The sequence below is a fragment of the Falco punctatus genome (assembly GCF_963210335.1).
Source record: "Falco punctatus genome assembly, chromosome: 3".
Taxonomy (NCBI): Eukaryota; Metazoa; Chordata; class Aves; order Falconiformes; family Falconidae; genus Falco; species Falco punctatus.
This window is the reverse complement of record NC_137582.1, coordinates 24,679,065-24,707,063: the sequence shown is the minus strand read 5'-3', so window position 1 is coordinate 24,707,063 and position 27,999 is coordinate 24,679,065. Positions and strand designations below refer to the sequence as shown.

At 39.7% G+C, this 27,999-nt stretch overlaps 1 protein-coding gene across 1 annotated transcript in view; it reads right to left on the bottom strand.

The window, feature by feature from the left end:
- Positions 1-2,962: 2,962 nt before the first annotated feature.
- KCNV1 (potassium voltage-gated channel modifier subfamily V member 1) overlaps positions 2,963-27,999 on the bottom strand; it is a 32,835-nt gene continuing 7,798 nt past the window's right edge. Inside the window, exons 4-5 of the mRNA XM_080381567.1 lie at positions 7,015-26,983; positions 2,963-6,982 (exon numbers count right to left, since the gene is read on the bottom strand). Of these exons, the coding sequence (XP_080237693.1) occupies positions 26,472-26,983 (512 nt within the window). The 3' untranslated portion in view covers positions 2,963-6,982; positions 7,015-26,471. The remainder of the gene's footprint in view (positions 6,983-7,014; positions 26,984-27,999) is intronic.

Genomic DNA, 27,999 nt, shown 5'->3' with positions numbered 1-27,999 from the left:
CCAGGGATGGGGCATCCACAACTTCTCTGGGCGACCTCTTCCAGTGTCTTGCCACCCTCACAGTAAAGAATTTCTTCTTAACATCTAATCAAAATCTACGCTCTTTCAATATAAAGCCATCTCCCCTTGTCCTGTCACTACATGTCCTTGTAAAAAGTCAAAATCAGTTGTCACTCCTCACAGCACTGACCTCTTACAAAAATTTTGTGTTTAACTGGCTTCTATATGCAGAAATATTTAAAAATTAATTCTGGGAATAGTAGTGCTTCTCTCTTCACTTACGTCAAGGAAAGTCAGTCGGGGCTGCAATCCCAGAAAGCCAAGACACTGTACTGTAAAGCACAACTTTAGAGCAAATGTGCCTCTGAGGGCTAACTCAGGAGGAAGAGTCGTCATGGATTTCTTAGCATTTAGCTCAAAATTCACACCTAAAGTAGTATGAGCAAGAGAGGTCTTGTCAGTAAATTAAAAAACGGTAGTCAGACCAGCTTAATGTAAACACTCAACACCTGGCTGTCCAAATAGCTCTTTAGATTACATTGACAGAAATAGCTCATGATTATATTGTCTAAACATGACTTTCCCATCGTCAGGGTGCCTTGAAGTATCCTGCCTCACCTCCTGAAGTATTTGTTCCAAAAGGTCTTGAGTCTCATGTAACTCCCCCTGCCATATCTGTCAGTCCTCTAGACATATACTAGAGATACCGTGGATACCCCAGAGCATCTCAAACAGCACTAGATCCTTCTTATTAGGCAAATGAATCAAGTCCTAGAAGTCCACTGACACAGCAACAGCTTAAAACTTAGCAGATGTGTGTGATCTGTGGGTTTTGGTATCTTAATCTGAAGCTCAGTCCCATTCATTGTCAGGTTTAACTCAGCTGGCTACATGTAGGTGGGCCAGTAACATCTAAGGACTCACAGGGCACCTGAGACATGCATGTGAAGCTGTAGGTATGGCACAGGCTCTCTGACAGGGCACCACCTTTCCCAAATGACAGCTGGAGGCTAAGGGTGTCAGGAGCCTAGGTGCATCAGTGAACCTTAGTGGCCTTGAATAGCCTCACTTGAGACTTCCACCCCCACCCATGAGCCCAGGAGCAGAATTATTTAAGCCCAGTTTTGGAGCTTCTTTCCCTGCCTCAGCTAAACTGAAAGAGTGCTGGTCTCCAGCTCAGCCATAGCTCTGCCCTGCTTGACCAGGCAGCCCCCTGATCTGGACCTCAACCAATGGACTGACTTGAACTTGACATTGTTCCTGCATCATTACTGTGATGTTGCTTTAAGATCTGAACTCTTGGTTGTGCCTGGCTACCAACTCTGGGTCTGTATTGCTTGGATATTGTGGGATCTGTCCTGGCTGGCAAGGCTCTTGACTTACTAGCCCTGGGCTCCATTTGGCTTTTGGTTCACCTTGTCTTAGTGAGCAGCCCCACTTGCTGCTCCTTGAGTGATACCCTGGAATACCTTGCAGCTGAATCCCATTCTAAAGAGTTGCGCTGGATGCTATGACTGCTTTCTGCAGTTACATTCGCTCCTTTTTGCAGTAGAATGATCTAAATTATATAAAAGGCTTTTTCAGAGGAAGGAAAAATATGAACCTGAGGACAATGTTGCTGTGATAACTGTGTAAGAGTGCATCCTCCCAGACTCTTGGAGGTTTGGCTACCTGTGCTTAAGGGCACCCTAGAGCCGGTGCAGCTCCATTACCTTGATATAGACTTTCAGATCCAATTCATGAAGAAGAAGAAATCCGTGTTGTGAGTATTCAAAAGAGAAGGCTGTATCTGGCTGTCTCTGAAGCACCAGGGAACCTTACTGGTTGCAACTTATTTATACCTTTGATTCAAAAAATCCTGATTTACCCCTTCTCAGGAGGGAATACTGAGATGTGGAGGACTTGCTTAAAAAGCTTCTAAAGGCAATCCAACACATACCTGAAATCATTGTCCAGAATAACTCAAGGGGACATTGACACCCCAATACACTGCTACAACACAAAGATACCAGGAATGACACAGGAGGTGGTAAGAATGGTCCTGTTTGTTACAAGGGAGGCAGGACTATGTAGTGTCTTATGCCGTCTCTTTTTTTTTTTTTTTGCTTTGAGTAGTTCTGCAGCACAGAAGAAAGATGGAAGTTTATTTACAAGACAGGCTTTGCAGCCTATTGACTCAGACCCTGCGCTATTGGCAGCTGAGAAAAGATGTGCAGCCAGCATTGAATCATCTGGCTGGTATTCTCTCAATTTGTTCCCTGTCCAACATGTATTTAAAGCATCCTTTTAGTACAGCTTGCAGCATTACTGCCATTGGGTGCCCTTTCACAACCAGGAAGGTTGTAGAGAAACAAATGTTGAGGCTCAGAAGCTAGTCTGTAGCCAAATCTTCACTAATACTACTTACATTCCTCAGAGTGGGCCTGATCTTGCTGTTGAGTCTCCTTGTTCTTTTTTCTGGGATTCAGTGGCCCACTCTGTGCTCTTTGAGCACAATCCCTGAACATTCCCTTCTGACATCTCCTGGAAAAGAGTCGAGGAGGCACCTGCTCCTTTCTGCCTGTCCATATGGTTGGGCTTAGCTCCATCTTTCCATCTCAGCAAGGTGGTGCTTGGGGGTATATCCTGCCATGTAAAGGAGGATGGGCTGGGGAGCCAGTTTGAATGGGAGCTGGGCACAGGAGAACTAGGGGTTAGAGTTCTTCATGGACACCTTGCAGATGTTTATCATCACTGGTTGATTCAGAGTTCTTCCTCCATAGCTGGACCAGTAGCCTGGTGCCATATGAGACCATTTTACCTAGGGACATTGGTGCAGTTCTAGCAGTTAGCTGTGCCTAGCTCCCTCAGCAGTACTGCCAAGGGATTTCGGTTTGTGGAGATGCATCTGGACCAGTGACAGGTCCTTCCACTCCATTCGCCTTTAAAGTATTATTTTCTGTAGTAGAAAAAGTGCTGTCAGTTTTTTTTTTTCTTTCTTTTCCTTTATTTTTATTTCTTCTTATTTCTGTATAAGAACAGAAGAATAAATGACCACAGATCACCTACCTGCTTTGATTCAGTAGCAGTCAAAATATTTCCCATTGGTGGTGCTGGGTGTTGGTTAGAGTACATGCTAAGGGCTCACCCCTCTCCACACAGAGGAGTGCAGAGGTGGAGGGCAGCGGGGGAGCCCCAGTGCCCCAGGAAGAGACACAAGCCCCTGCCCCAGCCCCCTGGGGTTGTCCTGGAGGGCATCAGCCCCACAAGTTGGGTGAGACTCAGAACCATGAGGTCCTGGGGGGCAGCTCTCTGGAACACCTCACAGACTTGGGGGAACCTGCCCTGGGGTCAGACCACGTGCCAGGGTCATCCATGTGTTTGTGGTGCAGCAGCTGGAGAGGTCAGAGTGTGTGTGCAGTGCACGGGTACACATGTCAGCATGTGGTTAACAGTGAATATCAAGCCAGACCAGCCAGTGAGATACATGGTGCATTCCCTTTTGCCCATAACAAAAGACTTGGAGTGTAACAGAGTGATGAGCAAATGGATAAGAGGAAGTGCAGTGACTGCATTTGCTTTATCTGTTTTGAGGGTGGAAGACTTTCAGAGGTTCATTCACAGCAGGGAAAGGGGATCAGAGTCACTGGCAGGGCACCTGGGCTGCTGGTGGTCAAAGTGGGGCTTTGTAAACAAAGCTTTCCCACTTGATAACATTTTCTCTGTTGTTTTGGTTCAGTTTAAATCACTGAATTGCAATTAAAAAAAAAAAAAAAAAAGAATAGGGCAACATAACAGTTGAGATTAATCAAGGCAATTCCTGGGAAGAGCAGGTGCTGTTTATGCCACTGTGTTTCTTGGGTGTGCTTCCAAGAAAGCTATGGTTCAGGTCTCCCTTCAAGGAGGGGGGCCTGCAGTGACACATGACGAATCAATGTGCTGCTTGGATGCCCTCAGCATTTCTGGGGTCTTCCCTGTGTCCCCTTCTAAGTGGCAGTTGGTGATATGCACCTGCAGATTCTTTGCCTGCGGATGCTGTCAAGTCTCTCGAGTCTCCCCTCCTCTGATTCCCCACCAAAGAGCCAGCATCCTTCTCAATAGATCCCCAGCATGTGGTTCCAGGATCCCCAGGATCCACTGGCTCCTTGCACCTGGCATTGGTGGGGGGGGAGTGGAGGCAACCAAAGAGTAGGGAAGACCCTGTGCACAGGTGGATTTGTTCCTCAGAAGGGAGAAGCCCTGCTGAAGAGGACTTTCTTTAGCTTGGATCTGTGTCCTGTTCCTGTCCCTTTCCCTAGGCAAGCTTGCAGGCTGACCTCATGTAGTGCCTGAGATATCAGGCTGGGACCAGCCACCTCCAGCGTCTGTCCTAAGTCACCCGGGTGGGGCAAACACAATCTGTGACTGAAACTTGTCTTTTTTTGTCTGTTTGGACCCAATTTTTCATGGGCAGCAAACTTACCACTCTGTTTATAGCTCCAGAGAGTTTCATACCTATTTTCTGCCTGCATTTGCTGGTGGTGCTGGTGCTGGTGAATGAGAATCTCAACATGGCCTGGCAATATGTCCTTGCAACCCAGAAAGCCAACCGTATCCTGGGCTGCATCAAAAGACACGTGGCCAGCAGGTTGAAGGAGGTGATTCTGCCCCTCTGCTCTGCTCTCATGTGACCCCACCTGGAGTGCTGTGCTCAGCTCTGGGGCCACCACCATAAAAAGGACATGGACCTGTTGGAGCAAGTCCAGAAGAGGGCCACGAAGATGATCAGAGGGCTGGAACACCTCTCCTACAAGAACAGACTGAGAGAGCTGGGTAGTTCAGCCTGGAGAAGAGAAGGCTCCGGGGAGACTTTATAGAAGTCTTTTGTTACTTACAGGGGGCTTATAAGAAAGATGGAGTGCCTGTAGTGATAGGACAAAGGGTAATGCTTCTAAACTGAAAGAGGGTAGTTTTAGATTAGGTATTAGGAATAAATTAATTACTGTGAGAGTGGTGAGACACTGGAACAGGCTGCCCACAGAAGCTGTAGATGCCCCATCCCTGGAAGTGTCCAAGGCCAGGCTGATGGGGCTTTGAGGAACCTGGTCTAGAGGAAGGTGCCATTGGCAGAAGGTTGGATGTAGATGATCTTTAAGGTCCCCTCCAACCCAAACCATTCTGTGATTTCTTTGCAATTCTCATGTCTATGTTTTTGTGCTCGGCTAATACTAACAAATGCTGGAAGGGCTGAGTGCCTTCAGTATGCTGGAAACTTTGTGAGGCATTTTATGACAGCACTGCACCTGACTCCCTCTTGCTTTGTACTTTGTCTTGTTTTTTATATAATGGGAGTACCTTACGAATAAAACCACTGAGCTCTCAATGAGGTAAACTAGGGGCTGCAGTTAAAAGGGAAATTGAAAATTACCCCTGTTAAATCAGATTCTAAAGTCCCAATCTTGCAAAACCTTTTAAAAATGAAAAACCGCTGCTTAAGGTAGAGGGATTGCCAGGTTAAAGGCTCCCGAGCTGCCAATTTTTTCTGCATTTGTGTGCCTTTTATCTTCTTTGCATAGCAAAATAATGCTAAGATGCATATTAAGGTATGATTTATGAGGCAGTGGGTTGTCTACATTAAAGAAGCTTAAAGCTGTAGCTGTTTAAAGTATATGTCTCTGACAATGTAAACATGGTCACATAATTCATAATAGAAAGTTATAGCACACTCATTCTGGAACAGCTCAACACCTAATTCTGATTTCCTTAAATGCTTTTGATCTATTTATGGATTTTTTAAAAATTGGTTTTTATCTTTAATTAGTTCACAGTCAGTTCATGATTTGGTTAATTTTCCTTTTACTGAAATTAAACTGTAAATAAAAGGATGAACGTGCAATTGTAAGTGAATTAAAAATCTCCTTTTTAAAATATCTTTGAGTATTTGCTTAATATTTAGTGACTCTATTGTTTCTTTTTCTTTTACCCTCAGGCTAAGCTGAGAGGCAAACCCTACTGAATACATGGTAGGATACTACAAAGAAATGCACACTATAAGAAATTGTTCAAACCTATTTTCTCAGAAACCTCAACAACAAAACCAAAAAAAAAAACCCAAAATTAAAGTACATGTCAATGATACATTCAGGCAAAGAGTCGCAAACCCTCTTTTTCTAATTTAGGATATAAAGGTTCATATCTCTTTTCCATGAACACAAGTCATTATTTCAGTGCATTCACCTCTGGGATTATTGTTTTCTCAAATGATTTCATCTGCAAATTTCATTATGGTTCCCATCTGGCATTTCTTATATAATGCTATGCCTTTGTTTTAGTGCATTCATTAAGGTAATTATAATTCAAAGTAATTTCTGAAAATAAGCCTGCCTGCAACTACTATGTTCCTAAAACTTTATTACTATTTGTATCTACGGCACTAAAACTGTCAGGACAAATGCTTGTGCACTGCTTGGCATTTTTCTGTTTGTTAAAATGCTCTTGCCACTTGTCATTTCAGACTTGTTGCTCTGAGTGTCTAGGAAGGAGAAATAACAATGTCTGCTAAGTGGATTAGAAGGTACTGGAAGTGCCTTATATTCTTTTCAAAAGCAAAAAGCTTTTAAAATCAAATAACTGACTGCTTTTAAATCCAGCTGTGATCATAGTTAGAGCTAGCACCTAGAGAGCCCATGACAGAAAACGTAGCCATGACAGTAGTGCTGAATTTCCTCAGAGGTTTTATCCAGTCCTATTCCTACCATTTCATGAGCAGTTTCTCCCTTCATTTCATCCCAGTTTCCAGCTGATAGTTTAATATCTTGAGCTAAATGAGCTCCCCCCATTAGTAAATCACTGAGGTTAGTCTTCCCAGATGAAGACTCCTGTAAAGTGATTGTGTGGTAGCTGCTGGATAGATGACAGAGAAATCCATTTAAAAAAAAGTATATAAATAAATTAAAAAAAAATCCCCCTGGAAAAAGACTATGCTTTGTCTAAATGTTGATTTTCCTGGGCTGCCTTCCCAAGTCTGCCTTCACATTTTTATCCCGTTAACATTACCTTTCTTCAAGATGTAAGACATCATCTTATTCTCTTCACTCTATTTCAGCTTCCCTTCTCTTTATTTCCTTTATCCTGATTTTATTGTCTGTTTTCCTTTCTGGCATTCTAACTCCCCATACTTCTTTTATTCTTTCCATTTCAGTAACTCATTATCCACTGCTTTAATCTTCCTTACACTCGCCCTGTATTTCCCTTATTGATCTTCATTGTAGCCATCACTATTTCCATGATCTTTCCCATTAGATGCTAGATCCCCTAATTTTGAGACACTCCTAATTTTGGTTTCTAAATCTCATGAAACTCAATGAAAAGCTGTTCAGACCTTCCCCCTACAATTGTCTCAGGGGATTTTATGACTCTCCTTGCCTTAGCTTGGGTGGCAATCTTACTTCTTGTATGCGATCCATCACCACACAGAACTGGGTATGTCTTTTGAGAGAAGAGCTAGAAAACCAACAGATTTTTCTGTTAGGGATAAGCTTTGCCTGTAAAATCTACAAACAATGAATAAAACCTAAGAGTTTATTTTGCTAATGCTTTGAAGTCTTATTCAGAGTAAAGTCAGCTTTCAATTTTGGTCTGAATTCCCCAACTGCAGCTTTGTAGTGTAATTTCTGAGACCCATACTTCATGAAAAAACACATGAATGAGAAATCTTCTTACCTCTTGGTCATATTATTTTTCCTTTGTACCTCAGAATGGGTACACTAATTTCACAAAAGACTGAAACAGCAATTCCTGCACTGACAGTTTGCTGAAATACCTCCTTTCCAAAAATTCATCCCTCTTCCAAGTAAGCAACTAAGCCAAATATAATTACTGTTACCCCCCACAATGGCGGTATTAATAGATACAGTCTGGAATGCATACAGAAGAATTTAATCCTTGAAATTTTAATACTTTATAATGAGATCTGATCATCAGAACCCATAAAGCTGCCATGGACTTTAGACTTCCGTCATTCTGGAGATATCAGGTTGAATATATATTGGACAAAAGGGTTTTATCAACAAATTCAGCACTGGTGAAAGCTTTTGCACATAAGTTATTTACTTCTGAGACAAGGCTATCTCACTCATTTGGATGAGTAATTGTAAGCAGTTTCTCTGTGAAGTGCTATTATGCTTGATTTATTTTACAGCCAGAAAAATGTATTATATTTTTAATATTTCTCTTTTGTGAGATACATTCTCAAATAGCTTTCATTTCTCTGTAGCTCTCATTAACATTTCTGTCAGTTGTGTTTAATCTAATGCTGTAATCTGTGTAGTCCTGTTAAAAACAGTCAACATCACAAATGTATTGACATTAAAAAAACCAGTTTCTGGTTAGTTTATGCTCCTCATATTACTAGAAAAACTTTGGCTCTCAGAAGGAAATATTTTTTTGGCTGTTTCAGATTATATGGTCATATGACCTTTGGCACTATTTCTTAATAATGCACTGTTTTGTGAAGGGGAGGAAAAAAAAAAAAGACAAGCAAACAAATGTAATAAAAGCCACTGATCTTTACAAAAGCTTTTTCTTTGAGTCAGCTCTTCATAATTTCAGAATTTTCAAAGCTACTAGGCGTAATATTATGTTTAAAAGAAGTCTTTCTAATGCAGAATTTCAATTACTTTCTAATAAATTAAAGAGACCATATTTGAAGGAAGTGACCTAAGGCAACTTGCTTCAACACATTGAAGATCAGGCCCATCCAACACTTAGAGGAGTGAAATTTGCTTCGTATTTCCCAGTTTAGCAGAGACACTCCACAAGACCGTGTCTGCATTCACATTTAAGAGTGCCTACTGAAGCCCCTTGAAGATGAATTCTTAACTATCCAGGCGGTTTTGATCCTGTGAAATGTCAGCGACCTCTTATGTGCGGTCTGGGAGAGCTGGAACCCCTGAGAAAGCTGCACAGGGAGCCGCTGCTCCTCACTGTGCATCCTTGAAATATGTAAACCAAAAGGCCAGGCATGGCAGGGTCCTCATCACCTGTGGAACTGAGTGTATGGGCTAATATCTCTTCACTGGCTACACCCTGCTAAACATCTAGCCTTCTTTTTCAAAGGACTAGGGTGTTTTTACCAGTGAGTTGTATGCCAGAAGCATTGCTCTCCTGAATCTAAAAGGAATCCCACTGAAGATTTTAATAAGGGAGGACCACATGCACAGCTATAGCTTCAGCCAGGAACTGTCTTCCTCTTGAATGACTAGTCGAGACCCACGTGGATGACAGGCAGCATAGTTACAACACTTGCACTTCTCAAGACCTTTGATTTATAGAGGAAGTGTACTCAGCTGAGGGCTTCTGCTTTGCCACTGCTAGCCAAATGACAAGAACAACGTTGTCAGAAGACCAAATTTTACATAATAACCTCCCACACTATAAGAATATTAGAGTGACCATTCTGGGCTAGACCTAAGGTATTGTCTTTGAAAGTAACCAGGTGATGACTTGGGAAGAATATTTTACAGAACAAGGCAATTGTAGGCAGTATTTTCTCTTTGTACTTCCAAAGCCTCTGGTTTTGCAGTTCAATATATTATCTAAATATTTAGTAATATTTAATGGGTTTCTCTTTGACTAACTTTTTGAGACTTCTCTTGAATCCAGCCTACTAGAACAAGCTGACATGGTACTGGTCAGTGACAGATCATCTAGATGAGCAGTGAGATTTATATGAAGCTGTTGGGCCTCATTCAGTGAGTGGGTGGGCTGATTTACCTTCCATTACTCCAAAAGGACTACTTAGTCTAGCTGCACCATTTTTTAACCAGATCGCAACAATATCCTCAGTCAATATATAGGAACATTGGTACAGATTTGAACAATATAGAATTAACATAGAAATCGATACAAAACCCAAACAGAAAAATCCTTTATCTGGATACAGAACATCTCATGTTCTATGAGCCTTGGTGCCCTCATGTATTCATCTCTATGCAGGTCAGTACTCCTACCTTATGCTAAAGTATTGCCACCAGTTCCATACCAGTTGTCATTATGCAGCAACACCAAAAATCAGGTCATACTCAAATCTGGATCTATTTGGTTTTCCTCTTTTTTTTCTTATAACAGATCTTTTCCAGTGTCAAAAAGTAGTAAAGCCTCTAGAAGATATGGAAGCCTGTGTTGTCTTGGGGTGATTAAGGGCCAAGAGACAAACTGCTGATTTGTGAAAGGGAAGGAATATTACTTTTAAATACAAATTCTGCCCCCCTCTTCTTTTTTCTTTTCTTTTTTATCAATAAGATATTGAAATGTTCTGAAACACCATGGCTTAGTCCTCATAAGTAATAAGTAATTGTGATATATAATAAAACTCAGCATGTTTACATAGCTGTTTTTTTTTTCTTCTCCTGAGGAACTAATTTACACCAGGTAAGAATGTAATGTGGTAGTACTAAAAAAAAACACATGAGAAACCATAAATATAGCTGTTCCCAGGTTTTGTGTGCTTAAATATACAACCTTAATATCTTATATGTTTAGGAGATTTTTGTACCTGCATGGAAAAATATTTATTTGCATTACAATAATGCCCAGAAAACCCAGTTTGGATCAAGCTTATTTATTGTGCTGTAGATTAAAATGATAGTCTTTGGTATTGGAGTGATAATTGTTTGCTCTAGCACAGCAAAAGGCCACTGAAGTCAGAGGACAGCAAGTGGCAATAATACATATGCCACTGTCCTACCCCATCTGAAGGCACATATCTACAACTGCAACTACAGCCTACTGACTTCCAGTGCAATAAGCCCTGCAAACCATTTCTTTTGCCTGGATAGAAATGTGAGGCTGCCAACCCTGAACAATTCACACAGTCCCTAGAGACTCCTCAAACCCAGCAGCCAGTTCATAGTGCTTTAGACCCCCTGAATCCTTCATGTGTTGAGTATGTGCAATATTTCATGAAGGAGCTGGACAACATTATATATAATGTTTTAAATCACATTTTTTGTATTAATATTTCACAGGTTTTAATTTATGAGAACAGCTCCTCACTGCTGCTGAATCACTGCTAGTCATTCAGTGCTATTTCCCACTGCTTTTCTCTTTCTCATTATCCATTTGCAATAAGCAGAATAGCAAGATTTTTCCATAACCTCTAAGAATATTTGTTCTCTGACCTTCACTGTTTGCCACTGATTTCACTTGTGTGCTTGTGATGTGAGGTGAGAATGTGAGATGTATCTTCAGTTAAAGAAGGTAAGAGCTCGACAGGGTAGGCAAGTAAAAGAGGATTTTTCTTTTCCCATGAAACTGTACATTTCTTGCTGAGAAACATGTTCAGTTAATTAGATAAATCCTGTTCTCCATTTTAAAAAACTTTAAATGTAATTTGAAGCCATTTCCAAGAAAGTTTAGCTCACTTTGCATACATGTTTAAATTAACTTTATATTATATGGGAGAAAGTGAAATCCAGCTACTCAGTGTCTATGTCTCATGTGTTAATCAATACCATCTCTAAAACCTCGTCTGGCAAGAACTGCTGTTGCACCCATATCGATTGCTATTCCCTGGTGTATTACTCAGTGTGGTGCTGTTCAGTGTACCTGGAGAGGCAAATGATTCCCTTCATGCAGCAGCAGGTCTTCAAATCAGTCCTTTGTTTTCTTTTTACAGATATATTTGGTTCTGAAATAATTTTTATCCTTTTCATAATTACCATTTTCCAGGATCCTATATGATCACAACATAAGCACATTCATCCCCTAGATACCTTTCTGCAGTTTTATAAACCCAGAGGAATGACAATACATTTAGACTTATGAAGGTATACTGAGAACACTCTTCTGCACAGTGAGAATTTGTTCTTTTCAAATTAGTGTTTAAGAAGTAATTATACAAAAAATAAACAAACAAACCCTTGACAATAAAAAAAAAAAAAGAAAAAAAAGAAGAGTATATTTGTGTAGTTAATTAGCCACTTGGCAGCCATCAGAAATCATAATTTTTATTTCTGTAAACAATGACTGGTATTTTCAAGGCATCTGAGCATCCTAGCAGTGAAGTGGATGAACAGATACTAAAGTGCAAATGTGTTTTCTGAAGTGTAACAAAATGAAAAGTTGCAGAGAAGCCGAATAATTGGTTGGTTAGCTACAATACACTGCCCTACAATTCCCATTATCAAAAACATTTTGACCTTGTTTCAAAGCATGTAACACATCCAAACTAGACACAAACAGTATCTCTTTCATATACTAAATACGTATCTTAGGTCTCCTTGCAATGAAGTATTTCAGAAATTTCAACAAGTACTTGAGAGAAATGTCTCTACTTTTCTTTCCACCTGCTTTATATAGTCCTATTTAGAAATCAATGTCATTTATCTCATCAGTTGCAAAGTCAGATTTACTAGCTGATTTTGGCTTTATAAGGGAGTAAGTAGCACTCAGACCAATGTCTGATTCAGAAGCAGAATTCTAGGTACAGCCATATGCACCTGAGCATATTCAACGTGTAAACAACTGCTATTCCATAGTCATGTTCTAAACATTACTTATAACATTTAATTTATTTTAAGTCAATTGAAAGACTCCATTAAAGGAAAATGAAATAGAACCTTAGTAGCATGGCATAAACTGTGTAGAATAGGTTACATTTTCAGTACCAGCCACCCACTTTCAGTAGTATTGGGTTTTTTTAGTAAGAGACTTAAAGTTGCTTGAAGTTTTAAATGAAAATTTCCAGTGCAGTTATGCCATCCTAAGGAGGGAGCTGGGGGTTGCGCTTCCTTCTTTCAATTTATATAAGAGGAAAACCAAGATTTCTCTCTGTTTTGACAGTCCATCTCCTAGTTCAAGCTTCAGTGTAGTGAGAACATTATCCTTTAATCCTTTAGTCATTCTGGTCATTCTGGGCAGCTTAATTTCTAGGAGAAAAATCCATACGTGCTTAAGTAATATTGAAAATTTGAAAAAGTGATTAAGAAAATGCAAATTACAAAATAAAACCATTATATCACAATTATTGGAAAGCAATAGCTCTTAGTTATTACTGAGCATGGGAGACCAGTCTTCTACACCCAGCTTTTCTGTTTTTGCACAAAACATGATTGCAAGTTCCAGTGCTTACAGATCAATTTATTCATGTCTTAGTATCATTATTCACCTTACGTCACAGCAAGATGTTATGTTAAAGCAAACTAGGTTTATTTTTGCTTTTTATCTTTAATAGTTATCTTAATTCAGTGTAGTTGGTCTTCAATGTCAAACATTAGTAGGTTGAAATGAAATGAATGAAATGAAAACAACTAGTTTTCTTGAATACTCTTCAGGTTACCTTACAGTGGATTAAGGAATTATGTCTCTAATGTGCTGTTCAAAAGCAGAACAGATGCTGATGGAGACTGCAGTTCTTCTTTCCCATGTTAGAAAATTCTCTTTTGAAGGCAATTCTAAAGCAAGTTTTGGATAACTGGCTTACAACGCAAATACAAAACCTCAATAAAACAAAGAAAAGCAAGATAGAAAATATAGATGAGATTTTGAAACCTTAAAAAGTATGTTTGAGTGGTGAGGTACAGCTAACTGGAAGGAGTGGAGACAGTTCTCATTTCTTCTTTGTCTCTTTCAACACATATATGAGGTATTTGTCAGATTCTTGGCTGTTACAATGAAGTAGGTAGTCCAGAGACTGTATCAAATGTGTTCTGCTGTGTGATGCTTCATTAAGCTCCTGAGGCAAACAACCGTGTTCTGTGTTGAAAGGGGCTTTGGTAAAAGAAGGAGTGCTGCCAGTTAAGACAGAGAAGGTTTGGGAGGAATCTGCTGGCTGTTGGGGCCTCTAAAAGCAGCACGATGCTGAGGGATCGGTCTGGGAATGTGCAGCTGTGGACTGATACCCAGAGCAGAGTGCTGGGACCTGTGTGTCAAAATCATTATCCTTCTTAAATTTTAAACTTCAGGGTTTCACAGTCATTAGGTTTGTTCTGCATTGAAACATGGAAGAACTGGCTGAAAACCAATTAAAGATACTTATCTGCTGTAGGCTAATAGTCTCATGGTTCCCCTAGGACTTTGGTACCAAGGGTTGAATTACAGAGAGCCAGACCGATGTTCTAGTTGTAAAGCTATAGAGATCCTACCAGCCAGGGACAGATAGAAGCATCACAAGGTGAAGCACAAGTAATCCATAAGCTTTCTTGGTTTGATAAATGTGAAGACACTGGAGTCCTGATGAAGGAAAAAAAACACCAAAGGTGAAACATCAGTGAAGGAGTCAAATGAGGGAAAAGGCTAGCGTAATTGCGAGAGTCTGGCTTCTAAACTGACTGGTTTTAGTATAAGATCCTCCATGGATTTAGACTAATCAATGCATTGACTTCTAAGAGGAAATGCCCCTGGCAAGGAATCATTTGTTTAGAAAAGTCTCATACCATGGCATTTTGTAAAGAGTAATGACACACAATGTATATGAATGCTTCATACTGCGCATATAAAACCAAACAGCAGTTGACTGAAATGGTTAAAGTGTTCTGTGAAAAAAACATTGAAAAATAAATCTGATCCATTGGAGCCTATTATAACACACATATCCTCACGGAACAGAACAGATTTGCACTCTTACTGCCATCTGGAATGGAATTATGTTAGCAGTCTCTAAAAAAGACAAATTAACTATTTCATGCATTTCTATAGTGTGAACCCTCCTTTTTCTATTCATGTCCCCTGTTCAGTTAAGAATGATAACTCTAATGTCATTGTGTGAATGTTATATTTGCTTACTGTTCAGATCAGAATGAGTAATGATGTTTGTGGAACAGATACATGAATAATAATTAAAATTTGGATAATTTAAAAGGAGTCTTTCTCTGCCATTGAGTTGATGCCCTTGACTAAGATAGAGCTGTAACAGATGCTGCTTAAAATTGCTAGATTAGATATTCTTATAAGTTAAATGAACATCAGGTATGTATGATCAGTCTAACAGGTGTTTAAAATAACATGATTAACATGCAAATCATAAAAAAAAATAAAAATCAGTTAAAATATAAGAATATTTTTTTTATTGCTGGAAGGCAGCCCACAGTGGATTCATGTGGTTGCTCAAATTGGTTATTACAATTAATGTTCAGTTTTAAAGCAGCTCAGCATCTGATTTACAATTAAAAAACTGAGTTTTTCTCTTTCTCAACTATTTGTTATTCACAAGAAGTTGTGGAATAGTTTTGCATAAATAGGTTTCAGACTCAAGGCTGTTTGTGAAATGCTCACTTCAGTGATTCAGTAATTGTGATTCATGTTTTGTAGCCGATCACTCAAAGCACATGGTTCTGTTCCCCTTCTATGAGAGGAAGACATAAAATGGTGAATGTATAACTCACTTTGTCAATGGATGGAAGAAATAGAACTAAAATTTATGAAAATATGAAGCTTCACAAACTTTTTAAAGTCTACTGATGTGTGACATAGTCACAGGAAACTAGCAAGGCTGAAAAAATCAGATTATAAATATTTAACCATTATTCTTCAAACAATCCAGAGGTGACACATTTTGCTTTGGGTGGTGTTAAAATTTGCATTGTTGAATTCTTTTCATTCTTTAAGCCTTTCAGATTTTTATCTGGTTTATCCCATGAATGGCTCCATCTGGAAGACAAGAGCTACATGGAACTGGAGTTAAAAAGATGTCCTGTAATCCATACAAAATGATAATGCCCAGATTCATTCCACCAAACTTTAAGCATTTCATTCTTGGATTTACTTGCACTAAGGGAGGGGAGTACTAAGAGAGCCGAAGAAGTATTTTTGACTGATTCACTGAGCATGAGCAAAGGAAGGCAAGAATAATTTTGATTATTAATTCCAATGCAATAAAACTTCCCAGAAAGGACCGTCACCATAGCTCTCCAGATGCAGCCTAATTACATTGACTCAAAGCAGTCATATCTGGATCCAGAGTGAAGAACTGTCTTGAAATCTGTGTGTTGAATGCTTAGACAATAAACTTGCTGGCACCAAAAAGGATTCAAGAGGGGTGATTCACCTCTCCATGATTTTGAGTTCTAAGATGTGTCTGAACAGGAGCTAGTCACTCTAAAGGCCCTTTCAGCCAATGGAGAATAATAAAGGATTCCATTTTAGATGAAATGACTACAAAGAGTGATTAAGATGACCTGTTTCAGCATAAGGTTTTCTACACTGTGCTTATGTAGGCATGGGTTGGATAACTTACTCCTGGTTGTAGTATAGCTCATCCATACTGGAAGTTCTGTGAGTTTCAAGGCAGCAGATTAGGCCCTCAACTTCTTGAGGCTTTTTCATCAACACTATGTAGCTGCCTTAGGCATATCAACGCCATGCAGGAGACAATGCCAAAAAACCTTTGTTCTAAATTATAATGCACAGATTGGGCATATTATACTGGATTTAGTCATCTTGCTCTACAAAGGTCACCTCTTTAGATTTATCTAGCTTTTAGGGTGCAAGAGAGTTACATCTTTATGTACGGTATTATATATCATGGGTTTTGCATAATCCCCTAGATGCTTTTCATGAAGAACTCAAAAGACTGTTCCCTCTCTGTAGGTACCAGGATTCAATAATAGTTTTGTTTTACTTCAGAAGGAACAGGACCCATGTGAATTAATAAGTGTGTTGTCATTTTGTGACAGGTATGCATTGGTAACTCATGAATAACATGTCAGATTATAACAATGAAATGTAAAGGAGAAGCAGCTGAGATGACCTGGTGGAGCTTTGCAGCTTAACCTTCTTCTCAGATCTTATGTCAGACAAAGACTAATGTACTTATACTTCAGAGCAAGGGCCTTGAAAATAGCATTTCCATCAAGAAGTCTGCAACGGCAGGGAAGAAATACAGCCTGACAAAGCTTTTGTTTCTAATCTCTGAACTAAGTACTTATGCGTTAACCATGACCACCAGTATTGTTTACAGGCTTGGTTGCTGTAGTGATAGCATCATATGAATACTTCAATTGAGACTGGATCCTTCTGGCAGCAGAATTGGCTTTCAAGCAGCTTTTAATAGCTTGTTTACAAAATCCTCTATAGTTTACTGAATGCACAGCCCAACAAAGTAGGAATAGACCTATAGGACATCTCCAGCATTGTCTTTCTGGGTAGAAAAACTGATTCCAAATTACAGAATAAAAAAGAAAAATTTTAAGAAAAGCCAGCCTAATAAGATGGTCACTGGCATGGCTGCTCCTCCCCCACAGCTGCACTGGTGGGAGCTGGAGATTGGCCTTTCCACTGCCAGGCTTTGCAGCAGCCCTGAGATGCAGGATGAGAAAGCCCTCTACCAGTCACAAGCCAGCCCCTCTTCTCAAGCTAGGGTTTGGTGTGACTCCAGAAATCACATAAAGGAAGGGTCAACACACTTTGCTGAGTCAGAAACTGAGGCCCATCAGCAATGATACCTTCCCCAGCATCTCATCAGCAATGATACCTTCCCCAGCATCCCAGCACTGACTCCATGTCTCAGGTATGGGTATCAGCTCTGAGATCTCCTTGCAGCTGCTAGACAGTAAGTATATAAACCTTCTGGCTAGGTATCCTGCTAGTCAGTGCAACCCATTGATTTAGGCCCCTTGCACCAGTTGAGTGCTGCTGCTCCAAAGCTGTTTTGAGCACCAGTGCTGGCTGTTGCTAGTCTCCTCCTTGGAAGGACAGGAATATGTCTATCAATTTTCATACCACTTCAAGAAGCACGGGAGATTTATTTTGTATGCTACAATCCCTGCCCTCGGTTTGGTCACTGGAGATGAGGCCAGAGCCAATGGAGAAAACTAATTGCCACCCTTTTGTAGTTTCACTGTCCTTTCTGTCTGAATTGCTTTGCATTAGCATGGCAGAAACAACCAGCTAGTTGACTAATAAGATTATTTGTTTTCTTTTTCTCTCATCCTCTTATCATATTGCTGGGACTGTGCAGCAGATCCTAACGCTTCTCAGAGATCTGAAGAAAAGCTACCACTTAGCCTTTGCCCTGATGTGAAATTTGTCCCAAGTGTGCAGCAACAAATGAAATATTCTTTCTACAATGTTTCCAACGCTTTTCAGGAGCCTTTCCCTGGAAAAAAGCCTGTTCTGTGTGCGCTGGAGTGGGAATGAAGGAGGTAAACCTGGCAGAGTATTAACCTGTTTCTGCAATGCTTTGAGTGTTCAGCTGTTTTGCATTTTAAGCAAATGCTGCATATCTTTTTATTCCAAAGAGAAAAAAAAAAGATTTTTTAAAGTATGAAGGATTAATAACCATTCAGTTTCCAGAAGGGAAGAATACATCTAGCTACAGTGCTTTTTCCCTCAAAAATAGATCTTGTCCAGATCTATTAAAATTTTTATGTGCTTGACTTTACCTACCTAATCTGATAAACCAGAATCCTACATGGAAAATTTCTTATGCTTCCCCAGAGTAGAGGATAAGGTGCATTTCAAAACAGTTAGTAGCTTGCATGGGAGTTGCCATATGCTAGATGATTGGAAATATTTAGTACCTGAATCTTCATCTCATAGTCTGGACTTGTCTTATCTCTCCTGCTAGCTTCTGACTTTTCTAACTTTCTTTGTCCAGGCTCAAATTGCAATTCAGCTTTTTAAGTTTTTCTTTCTCTTGTCATTATTTTTGCAATTAGAAAACCATCATGTATTTTCAGCTTTCCTATCTTACTTGGTTTCCTGACTGTCTTTTCTAAAATCTTCCCTTTAATTAGCAGATTATATTTTACTTTGCTAATTGAAGACCTCTCGACAGGAAGGTTAGGTGAGGAAATGAAACTGTCTGGAAAAAAAAAAAGCCTACAGCACTGGCTAGATTCAAATGTGCAAATAATGCTTTATGACCTGACACATTTACATTCTAGAATATTTGTTCCCTGGCTGAGTTCATTGGCAGTTAATACAACCTCCATCACAGGTGCAGTAGGCCTGCTGGGACCTTTTCCACAGTTTTGGGGCGCTGGCTGGGAAAACTATGAGGAATAGGTAAGCTGGAGAGGGGGCTGAGGATGTGCAGAGCAGCTCCTTCTGCCTGTGCGCCTTCTGAGTCTGCATTTCATTGGGGTCATTTAATGACCATTTGTTTTTGCCTCAGTGACTGGACTTGGGTTGCAGGGTGCCGTGTCAAAAGCTGTGGCTTACTGCATCCCATATAGCATCTTCTGTCACTGAAACAGGCACTTGGGTGACTTTCTGTCCTGTTATTGCACCTATACTGTGTTCTGCTTATTAGTAGTAGTACTAGTGCCTGCACCACAGATCGCGTCATTCTAGCATGAATCATCTAAAGGACCATGTCTCTCTGGCAAACGTAGCTCTGATCTGAGACTTATGAAAATACGCGGGTAAGAATAGCTCACTTGGTCTTGGGAAACTGAAAAGATAATGTGAACAGAAGCATACCATGAATAAACAAAACTGTCTCTATTCACCAGCTGGAAATAGGTATGCAGTTTGTGATGTTGTATGTGATAGGAAATGAAAGCAATGATTATTGAAGTATGGAATTGTCATCGGAAAGTGACATTCTTGATAAAGATACTGTATAAATAACACCCATCATTTTTGCACTAAATATTTTGCTTACTCTAGTGTTGGACTCTAAGAACATTAAATAATTGATAGTGAAATGCACTAGCTCTGAACTAGACTGAAACCCTGGTGATAGGTGAGGACAAGAGCTTTCCCTATCCTTTTTTTTAATTTATTTTTCTGCTTGTGTATTGTCACATCTGTTTTAATGAAGTCTCCTGCTGGACAGCTGATGGGAGCATTTGCAGCACAGTACAGCCTCCATATTATAATGATAGCCAGTGGCATTTTGTTAGCTCAGTCTGCCAGTATTTCCATTGTGATGCTTGGCACAAGCAAACTGAATTCATCCCCATATGGAAGAAGGCAGTCTGCATAACAGAGGCCATAATTTAGATGTTGGGTTTGGTCCCTTTGTGGCCCAACCACATGTTCAGCTTTCACACAATAAAGCCTTTTATAAAGAGCGTTGGCTGGAAAGTGGATCAAATTCATCCTGGTGTAATTCCATTACACCAGATTTGCCATGGGGAACATGTTGCATTATTTATACCTGAAACCCAAATGAAGGCTTTTTGGACAAGCTTTGCTCCTTTACACTGTCAAATTGAATATAGGTTTTGGTTTGTCCTATACATTTGGATGGAGGGGTCTTTAGGAAAGGGCTGTGTTTTGATTTAGTGCAACACTTACACAATGGGATCTTGCTTCTTGAGTGTGTTTGCAGTACCAATTCTATTAACTCTCTAAACTCAGAAGACAGATATTTTCTCATAATCTCAGAAATATTCTTTCTTTATTTGTGACTGAAGTCTGTCCTTCTAGTGATATAAATAGATGTGTTACATGCCAGGTCAGTTTTGACCAACTGTAAGCATATAGCTTCCAGTAATTTGGAAAACTGTGGTTCTGTTGGTTACTAATCAGTGTTGTCCTTGTAGCTGTGAGAGAAATGCTACACTTGTTCCTTCTGACTTGGATTTTTTTTCTAATATAGGAAAACAGAACACAGGTTTGTCTACATTTTGACTCTGAAAGACTGTGATTGTCAATTCTTCCATCTGTTATTCAGCAATTCCTGCCAGGAAGAGAAGATGGGAGGGTTAAATGAGGACTGACAGCAGAAATAACAAAGAGCAGGAACTGGAAGCAGATTAAGCCTGCTCTTATTCCTTTATCCTGAAGTTCACTTCTTACAAAAAGTTTTTTTTGATGTTGATCTACAGGACACTGCAAATATGAAGCTACATGCTTACACATGGTTCAGGGCAGAGGTGTGTCTGATATCCAGGGCTGAATGACTAGAGTGAGGTGTGAATTATTAGTATGTGGTCTAATTTGTAGTTTGGATTTATGATGCATGTCAGTTAATGAGCTGAAAAGAATTTCTTCCTCTGTGCTGAACAATGTGTTCTTCACTTCTTATAAGATGATATGAGGGGTAAATCTCGCAAGGTCAGTCACAAAAACACACTGGTGCATCTCAGCTGAAGAATGTCAACTTTCTATTTTAAATTAAAATTAATTTTCTCTTTCCTGTTCTACCTTCATTATTTTTCTTCTCATATACATAGCATTAATAACGGCTTAATCGCTCTGTTTAGGGCTTCAGTAGTAATAGCTTTTATCACTGCAGCATCTTAACACTCATCGCAACACCCATGCAGGGATCCCACAGAGACTGTAACTCCAGCAGTTTCTGACATCATAATCTAGAAAGCATAATGATGTTGCCAGTTTAGGACAAAAAAGCTACGAGTTTATGAATGTTGCTTCACTGGACAGCAGTTCTTAAGCAGAGACATATTCATTGTGGCATATTTTTCAATAATTCAACATGGTCGGATTGCATAATATATTTCATACGTCAGGCTGACAGTTACAATTCAGAAATCAGTGACACAGGGCCAGCTGTAAAGAGTGGCATCATCAGTTATCTTTTAACTACTTTCAAGCCAATTGGCTTTTTTGGCTTTCTTGAAAAAATGTGTTTGGGACAAGTCAATTCACTGTGCTTGTTTTTTATGGCAATTTCAAGAGGCCATTCTGAATTCTTTCCCAAATTCTCCTGAAAAACTGATTCATGCATTAGGTAGTGAAGACTCATGCACACTTCAGTCATCTCCCAGGACCTAGTTCTGCTGCACAGAGGTGGAAGTGGAACTGCCTTTCTGAGTCAAGCCCTTGGAAATGAAACGTGTATCAGCTTAGAGGACTACACAGTAATACTACCTGACTTACAAGCACTTTGAGTTTTATTAAAAGCTCTACAAAATTAGGTATAACTAGAGAAAATCTTACATCTGCAGGAGTCTTGCTTTGCTTGATAAGGAAGATAATTTCATTCTGAGAAGCTGTTAGAAAGACATGTTTATTTTGCATCATAATAAGCATTTTAAATAATTTTATTTAGATGATTTACATAATTTTAATTAGATGAACGCAACTGTAGACTTTTTCAAAGAACCAACCTAACTTCAAGCTGTTCTGGGTTCCTCATTCTTTGGTATAAGTGCATTTCACAGGCAACTTCTTGGGGTTCTGAGAAAGACTGGGAGCAAAAGACTGATGTTTACAACAGCTAATGTTGGACCTGCTTTAGTGACATTAGGTGGGATCCTTTCCTTACCCTTGCCCTACCTGAAGGGGTTGCTGATGTCTGCTGAGCAGAGACTTAGCACAAGTAAAACAGTTAATAGTGCCCCAAATACCTTTAAACAGGCTTTGTTGTTAGCCTAGTTGTCTCACATAGAAATCCCATAATAGGCCAGTCTGTAAGACCCACCTGCACAAAATTTCACTTCTCTTTTTCTGTGAGAAGGGGAGTGTATGCTCACTCTTTTCAAACACATACCAGTGAGAGGCACACACAAGATGAGCTGTGCTTGCCCTCCTGCTGACAGTGCCCTCCCCTAGCAGAAGCACCAGTCCTATACACTGGGCAGAAGGTTCTGTCAGAAAAGTGTGTTTATGCATGTAAACCTCAATGGAGGTTTGAGAGGACAATACTATGGAAAATGAGAAAAGCATGACACTCATTATCAAAATAATTATAAAAAAATGAGAATACTTAATTATCTCAAAAAAAAAAGGGGGGGGGGGGGCATTACCTTGTAAAAGACCTCATCACTTTTTCCTTTCCTTTTTGCTCCATTTTGTGTTCAACCATACTAGTCATGTAGCAATCCCACAAGCTCAAAGTTGGCCAGCAAAACTCTGGTCCTGGGAGAAAAATTGCTCAACTTAGATGGTTTACATCAAACAAAGACTGAAGTGGTTTATTGACTTACTAACACCACATAATTAAAGTGATCAGTGAACTAACTGTGCATTCAGGATCAATATCAGTACAATACCAGAGGCAAATCACAATATTAGCCACTTGTAAAATATTAGAAATCACCGATTTCTAAATACCTTTCTGAAACTTACCCCTCCAAAGTGATAAATCTCCCCCTGACTACCAGCACACCCACCTGTCCTGGATACAGGGGTTCCCCAATGTGCTGGTCTCAGCAACCTGGCACTCCAATATTTTTCTGGACTATCTTCAGTATGTCCCTCTCTCTCTTTTACTGGGAACCCCGCCACTGGACATACCACCCAGATGTGTCTCATCAGGGCTGAGCAGAGGAGCAGGACCATCTCCCGTGACCTGCTGGCAGTGCTCTGCCTGATGCATCCCAGGAAGCTGTTGGCTTTCTTCAAAGTAAGAATGACAAAGAACAATTTTAGTTATGTTTAAAAAGATCTGGTGGGTTTGGACCATGCTGTACCCTACTGAAAGCTGCCCCTAAACATCAGCAAACAAATACACAAGGTATTTCAGACTGTTAGTCTGCACTGTAGTCTATGCCACTACATGAAAGCTGCAGAGGGCACTTTGTACAAGGGCATGTAGTGATAGGACAAGGGGGAATGCCTTTAAACTGAAAGAGGGTAGATTTAGATTAAATAAAAGGAAGAAATTCTTCAATATGAGGGTGCTGAGGCACTGGAACAGGCTGCCCACAGAAGCTGTGGATGTCCCATCTCCGGAAGTACTCAAGGCCAGGCTGGATGGGGCTTTGAGCAATCTGGTCTGGTGGAAGGTGTCCCTGCCCATGGCCAGGGGGTTGGAACTAGATGATCATTAAGGTCTTTTCCAACCCAAACCCTTCTGTGATTCTATGATTCAACAATTTTCACTATTAATGTTTTCTGTACTAGGGAATGAAGATTAATGTGGGCTTGCTTGACACCCTTTAATGTCAGTTTTTGAAAGTACTTGGTGTTTTAAGTTGAAACGCTGAATTTTCAGCCAATGTTACTGATGTTCTAAGACATGTTCCTTTCTGCCAAGTCTGCTGTGGGATAGAAATGGCAGAACAGATGTGAGGACAAGAGGTAGTTTCTTATCTTTAGTGTGATATTCTAAAGATATCACAGTAATATCCTTAATTTGGTGTTTTAGTGGTGACTGAGCTATTTTCCAAATCTGTGGTAGTAAGTACACGGTGTAGTTTCATGTGTTAGAGTTGTAATGTCCTGTACTATATGTTGCTCAGTACAAAGGCTCTGGTCTTCCCATCTGTAAGAGCTGAAAGCAGAACTGGCCTTCATCTGCAAAGTGATTTGCTAGTCTCAGCCCATGTGATAGATAACCTCGCTGCATAAACAACGTGATTGACAAACACTTCTTGGCAGACTTTGAATTTAAAATCAAGAGGTCTGAAAATAGAAGCCAAAGCAGCTACTGGATAAAGTCTTTTCCCATGGGCATTTCTAGGAAACTTTATCTCCCGAGCTGGTGAAAGGAGCGAATCAACTGATATATCTCAGAACATTTCTCCCATTCTTTTTAGTCCTTCACAAAAAGCACAGGATGCAATAAAAGTAGCCTTTCCCTAAAGAGAATCAATCAGCTATCTAACTACATTTCCTTTCTCAGAGATCAGATGCTGTACATGAAAGCACAAAAGACATTAAAAAACAACCTTCCTACAATGAAAGCTTCTTCCTAATTCTCTATAATTAGAATGACTTTTGAATGAGAAACAGACTGTACAATTTGTGCAGCCTGAAAGACTTCCTGCTCCAAGGAGCTACAAAATAATAACCTAGAGTGGGCTGCATCAAACCTTCCCCTGCAGAATTAATTTTGTCTCCTGGACATCAATGTGAATTTTCTGATGGATTCACAGAATATTTGAACAGAGGGGAACACTGCGATAACACAGTTTGGTCTCTGTGTTAACACAGACCGTGAGGCTGACCTACGGATTTTCACACCCAGACATTTTGTGGTAGAGCAAGACACACTCTCTTGGCCTCTGGTGTTCTCCCTTGGCTTTCTTCTGATCCTGATGACAGCTGCATGTGCAGCATTGGTCCCAAATACAAATGCTGACTGATGCCAGCTGACAAATCAGAAGTAGTTTCATGCTGAAATGCTACTCGGTTTGTGTCAGGGTTGGAGCCTTTGAAAATTTTGCTTGCTGTATTATGTTTACACCACCATCTATACATAATGGGAGGAGAACACACTTTTGTTTCAAAACAAGTATTATTCAATGTTTATTAAAAGCAGGTTATTTCAGCCATTCATATATCCTCAAAGGCAGTTTAAGCCTTCTATATACATAAATACCTTATAAAATTAAATAACCCAGTTAATAAATGTTTTGTTTTAGTGAGTATGTTGAATTAATGTCAAATGTAAATAATGATTGCACTTATATTGCCTAAAAGAAATGTGAAATGAGAAAAGCTTGTAATTTTTTTTTTATTTAACCTACTAGTTGAGTTACATGCATACTGTGGCAATGTCATAGTCTAGGACAGTGAAATTATATTAAAGAAAAGCTTGTTTGCTAAGAATAATATTAGGCTACTGGAGCAGTAAGTGGTGGGAAACTTGACTTAAAAAACTTTTGATTATTTTAGTTTTGTACTTTGATTACTGCATTAGACTAAACACCCAGTCCAACAAGTGCTCATTTTTCCTTTGGAACCTCCCTTTTGATGAAAGATTTTCCTAATAATGGGTCAGGGAAGATTATTATTTGAAAAAAAAAATCTGGCCCGCTCAGAACACCTGCTGATTTTAATGGGAGATAGAGAAATGAACCCCATGTTATTTTTTACCATTTCTGTTTCTTCTGATATCCACCAGTAACTTGAGCACAAAAAACTGCCTAGCTACACAAGTAAATTATGGGAATCAAAACACACAGAAAAGGTAAAGTTCAAAATAAGTTTGTAAATTAATTCTATGCTGCAAAGGCTGTATTAGCTCCTGCAACTTTTATAGCGACTGCAGAGGGCAGTTTACATTATGGCATCTATTTCATTACTACTGTATACATTGCTGCAGATCTTGCATCTGCTTAATAATTTCACCTATCTCCTGACACCCACCATGTATCTGGTAGCCGTTTGCTTCTCTTCAAATGAGGAAATTCAACATCCCACCCGGGTCTAGTAACCTCTTTTTCAGACAAATGGAGTAGAAGATGGGGATAAGAAAGGAGGTCAAGCTGAAATTTGTCATGGGAATGCAATCCTAAAATTATTCAACATTTCACTTCCTTAGACTTCCCTTTTCAGTTTTTCTTAATCTTTGACTTTTGTTCTCCCTATGCAAATACAAATCTTATAGGACTTTACAATTCAAAACACCATCACAATTTTCACTAAGACTTTATTATTATACATTAGCAAGGACATAAGATTCATAGACAAGTGTTTACATCGCTATTTTACTTTGATGGACCGATTATTTCCCATCTCAGCCACCACAATCCTGTTCTGGAAGCAGGCTTCAGAGCTTCCTTTTGTATACAATAGTTATCTCAGTCTGTCCAAGTAAGTAAAACTCCAGCTGGAAAAGCAAATACACTATGTGGCGAATAATAATAAAAAAAAGATGCTTAATACTACATTTCTGAAGGAGTTTATTTGCTATACAAGGTTAATAAAAGTCAAAACCAAAAATCATCTGCTCCACTGCTCCTTGTACTTGCTCTTTCTCTGCTTTTTAACCGTAACATGTCCATGACACTGCGTGCATATATGTCTCGCAAATTAACATTGATATTTGAATCGCTGGATGAGTTCTTCATGAGTTTCTTTAAAGCTTCACGCTGCCGAAGGGCAGCTTCTTTTATCTTCAGTGTAAAGTAACAGGCAGAAAAACGGTCATTTATTATAGCTATTGGCAAAGCCAAAACCAGTATTCCTGACAGTATACACATAAAGGCCACTACCTTACCAATGGTAGTGTCTGGTCTAATGTCACCATAACCAACAGTTGTCATGGAAGTTGTTGCCCACCACCAAGCACCAGGTACGCTTGTGAAAGTTGTGCCTGGCACGCCTTGCTCAACAAAGTACTCTACAGTGGAAAATATAGAGATTCCTACAGAGAGGAAAAGCAGCAGAAGGCCAACCTCCTCGTAGCACTGTGCTATAGTCATTCCAAGAGACCGCAAGCCTGAAAGACAAGAAATGCTGTCAGTAGGTTGATTTATGTAGCTGTTGTTGTAACTCTGCAAAACATCTCTTAGTTAAAGCCACTGCCTTATGTTCTTCTTTGACTGCTAGTGAATGTGTCTTAAGAAAAAGGGGTGCTGCTCTCAACACTACTGGGAAAATGTGATTTTAAAGAAACAGATTGAAATGTTAGACTGAACCACTGACATCATCTCCATTTCCTTGAGCATAAAAATTCCCCTCATTACTTATTGTTTGAACTACGTACACATGATTTAGAAAAACTAACCAATCTTGATTTAGTAATTGGCTATAACAGAAGATCTAGCACAGTTTTTAATAAGCTATCTAAACAAGCATTTAAAAACACACTAAAAACACCTGCTCCCTATTTCTGAGCCTGAATGTGCCAACCTCCTGTTTTCCGGTCATTGTCATATTTTTCTGTTGGATCAAGCATCCCTCCATTACTGAATTTGTGTTCCCAGGTGGGTGCTTAGAGCCCAGTTTAGTCACTCAGTAACTTTGTCTTCACTCAGGACTGCTTTCAATCCTTTTATAGTTCTCCCAGCCTCTCTTTGATCCCACTTCACCTCCAAAACCTATCAATATCTCCCATCTGTAGTCATCAAAACAAATACAGTATTCCACCAGCAGCTGCACTTGTGCCAGCACTGGAGAAAGCAAAGCCTCCCAATGCAAACATGGTATTCTGTTAATTCACTGACGTATTGCATCAGTCCTATTGCCCGTGAGCAGCCCAGGGAGTCTGCGTGCAGCTGACCACTCTCCACAACCCATGACCCATTCCTTTTAGAGCTGCTGCTTCAAGGCTAGACTGCCTGACAAAACAAGCAGGAAAGTAAATCCAATAAATAGTGCAACAGATAAATGTTGCACACATAAAGAGAGAAGATAACAGGGTACCAACTCAGCTGAGACACATGAGAGTCTGAAATTACCCTTTGAATCACATGTGACTTTGGCTTAGTTTTTAATACTTTACTTTAAAAATGT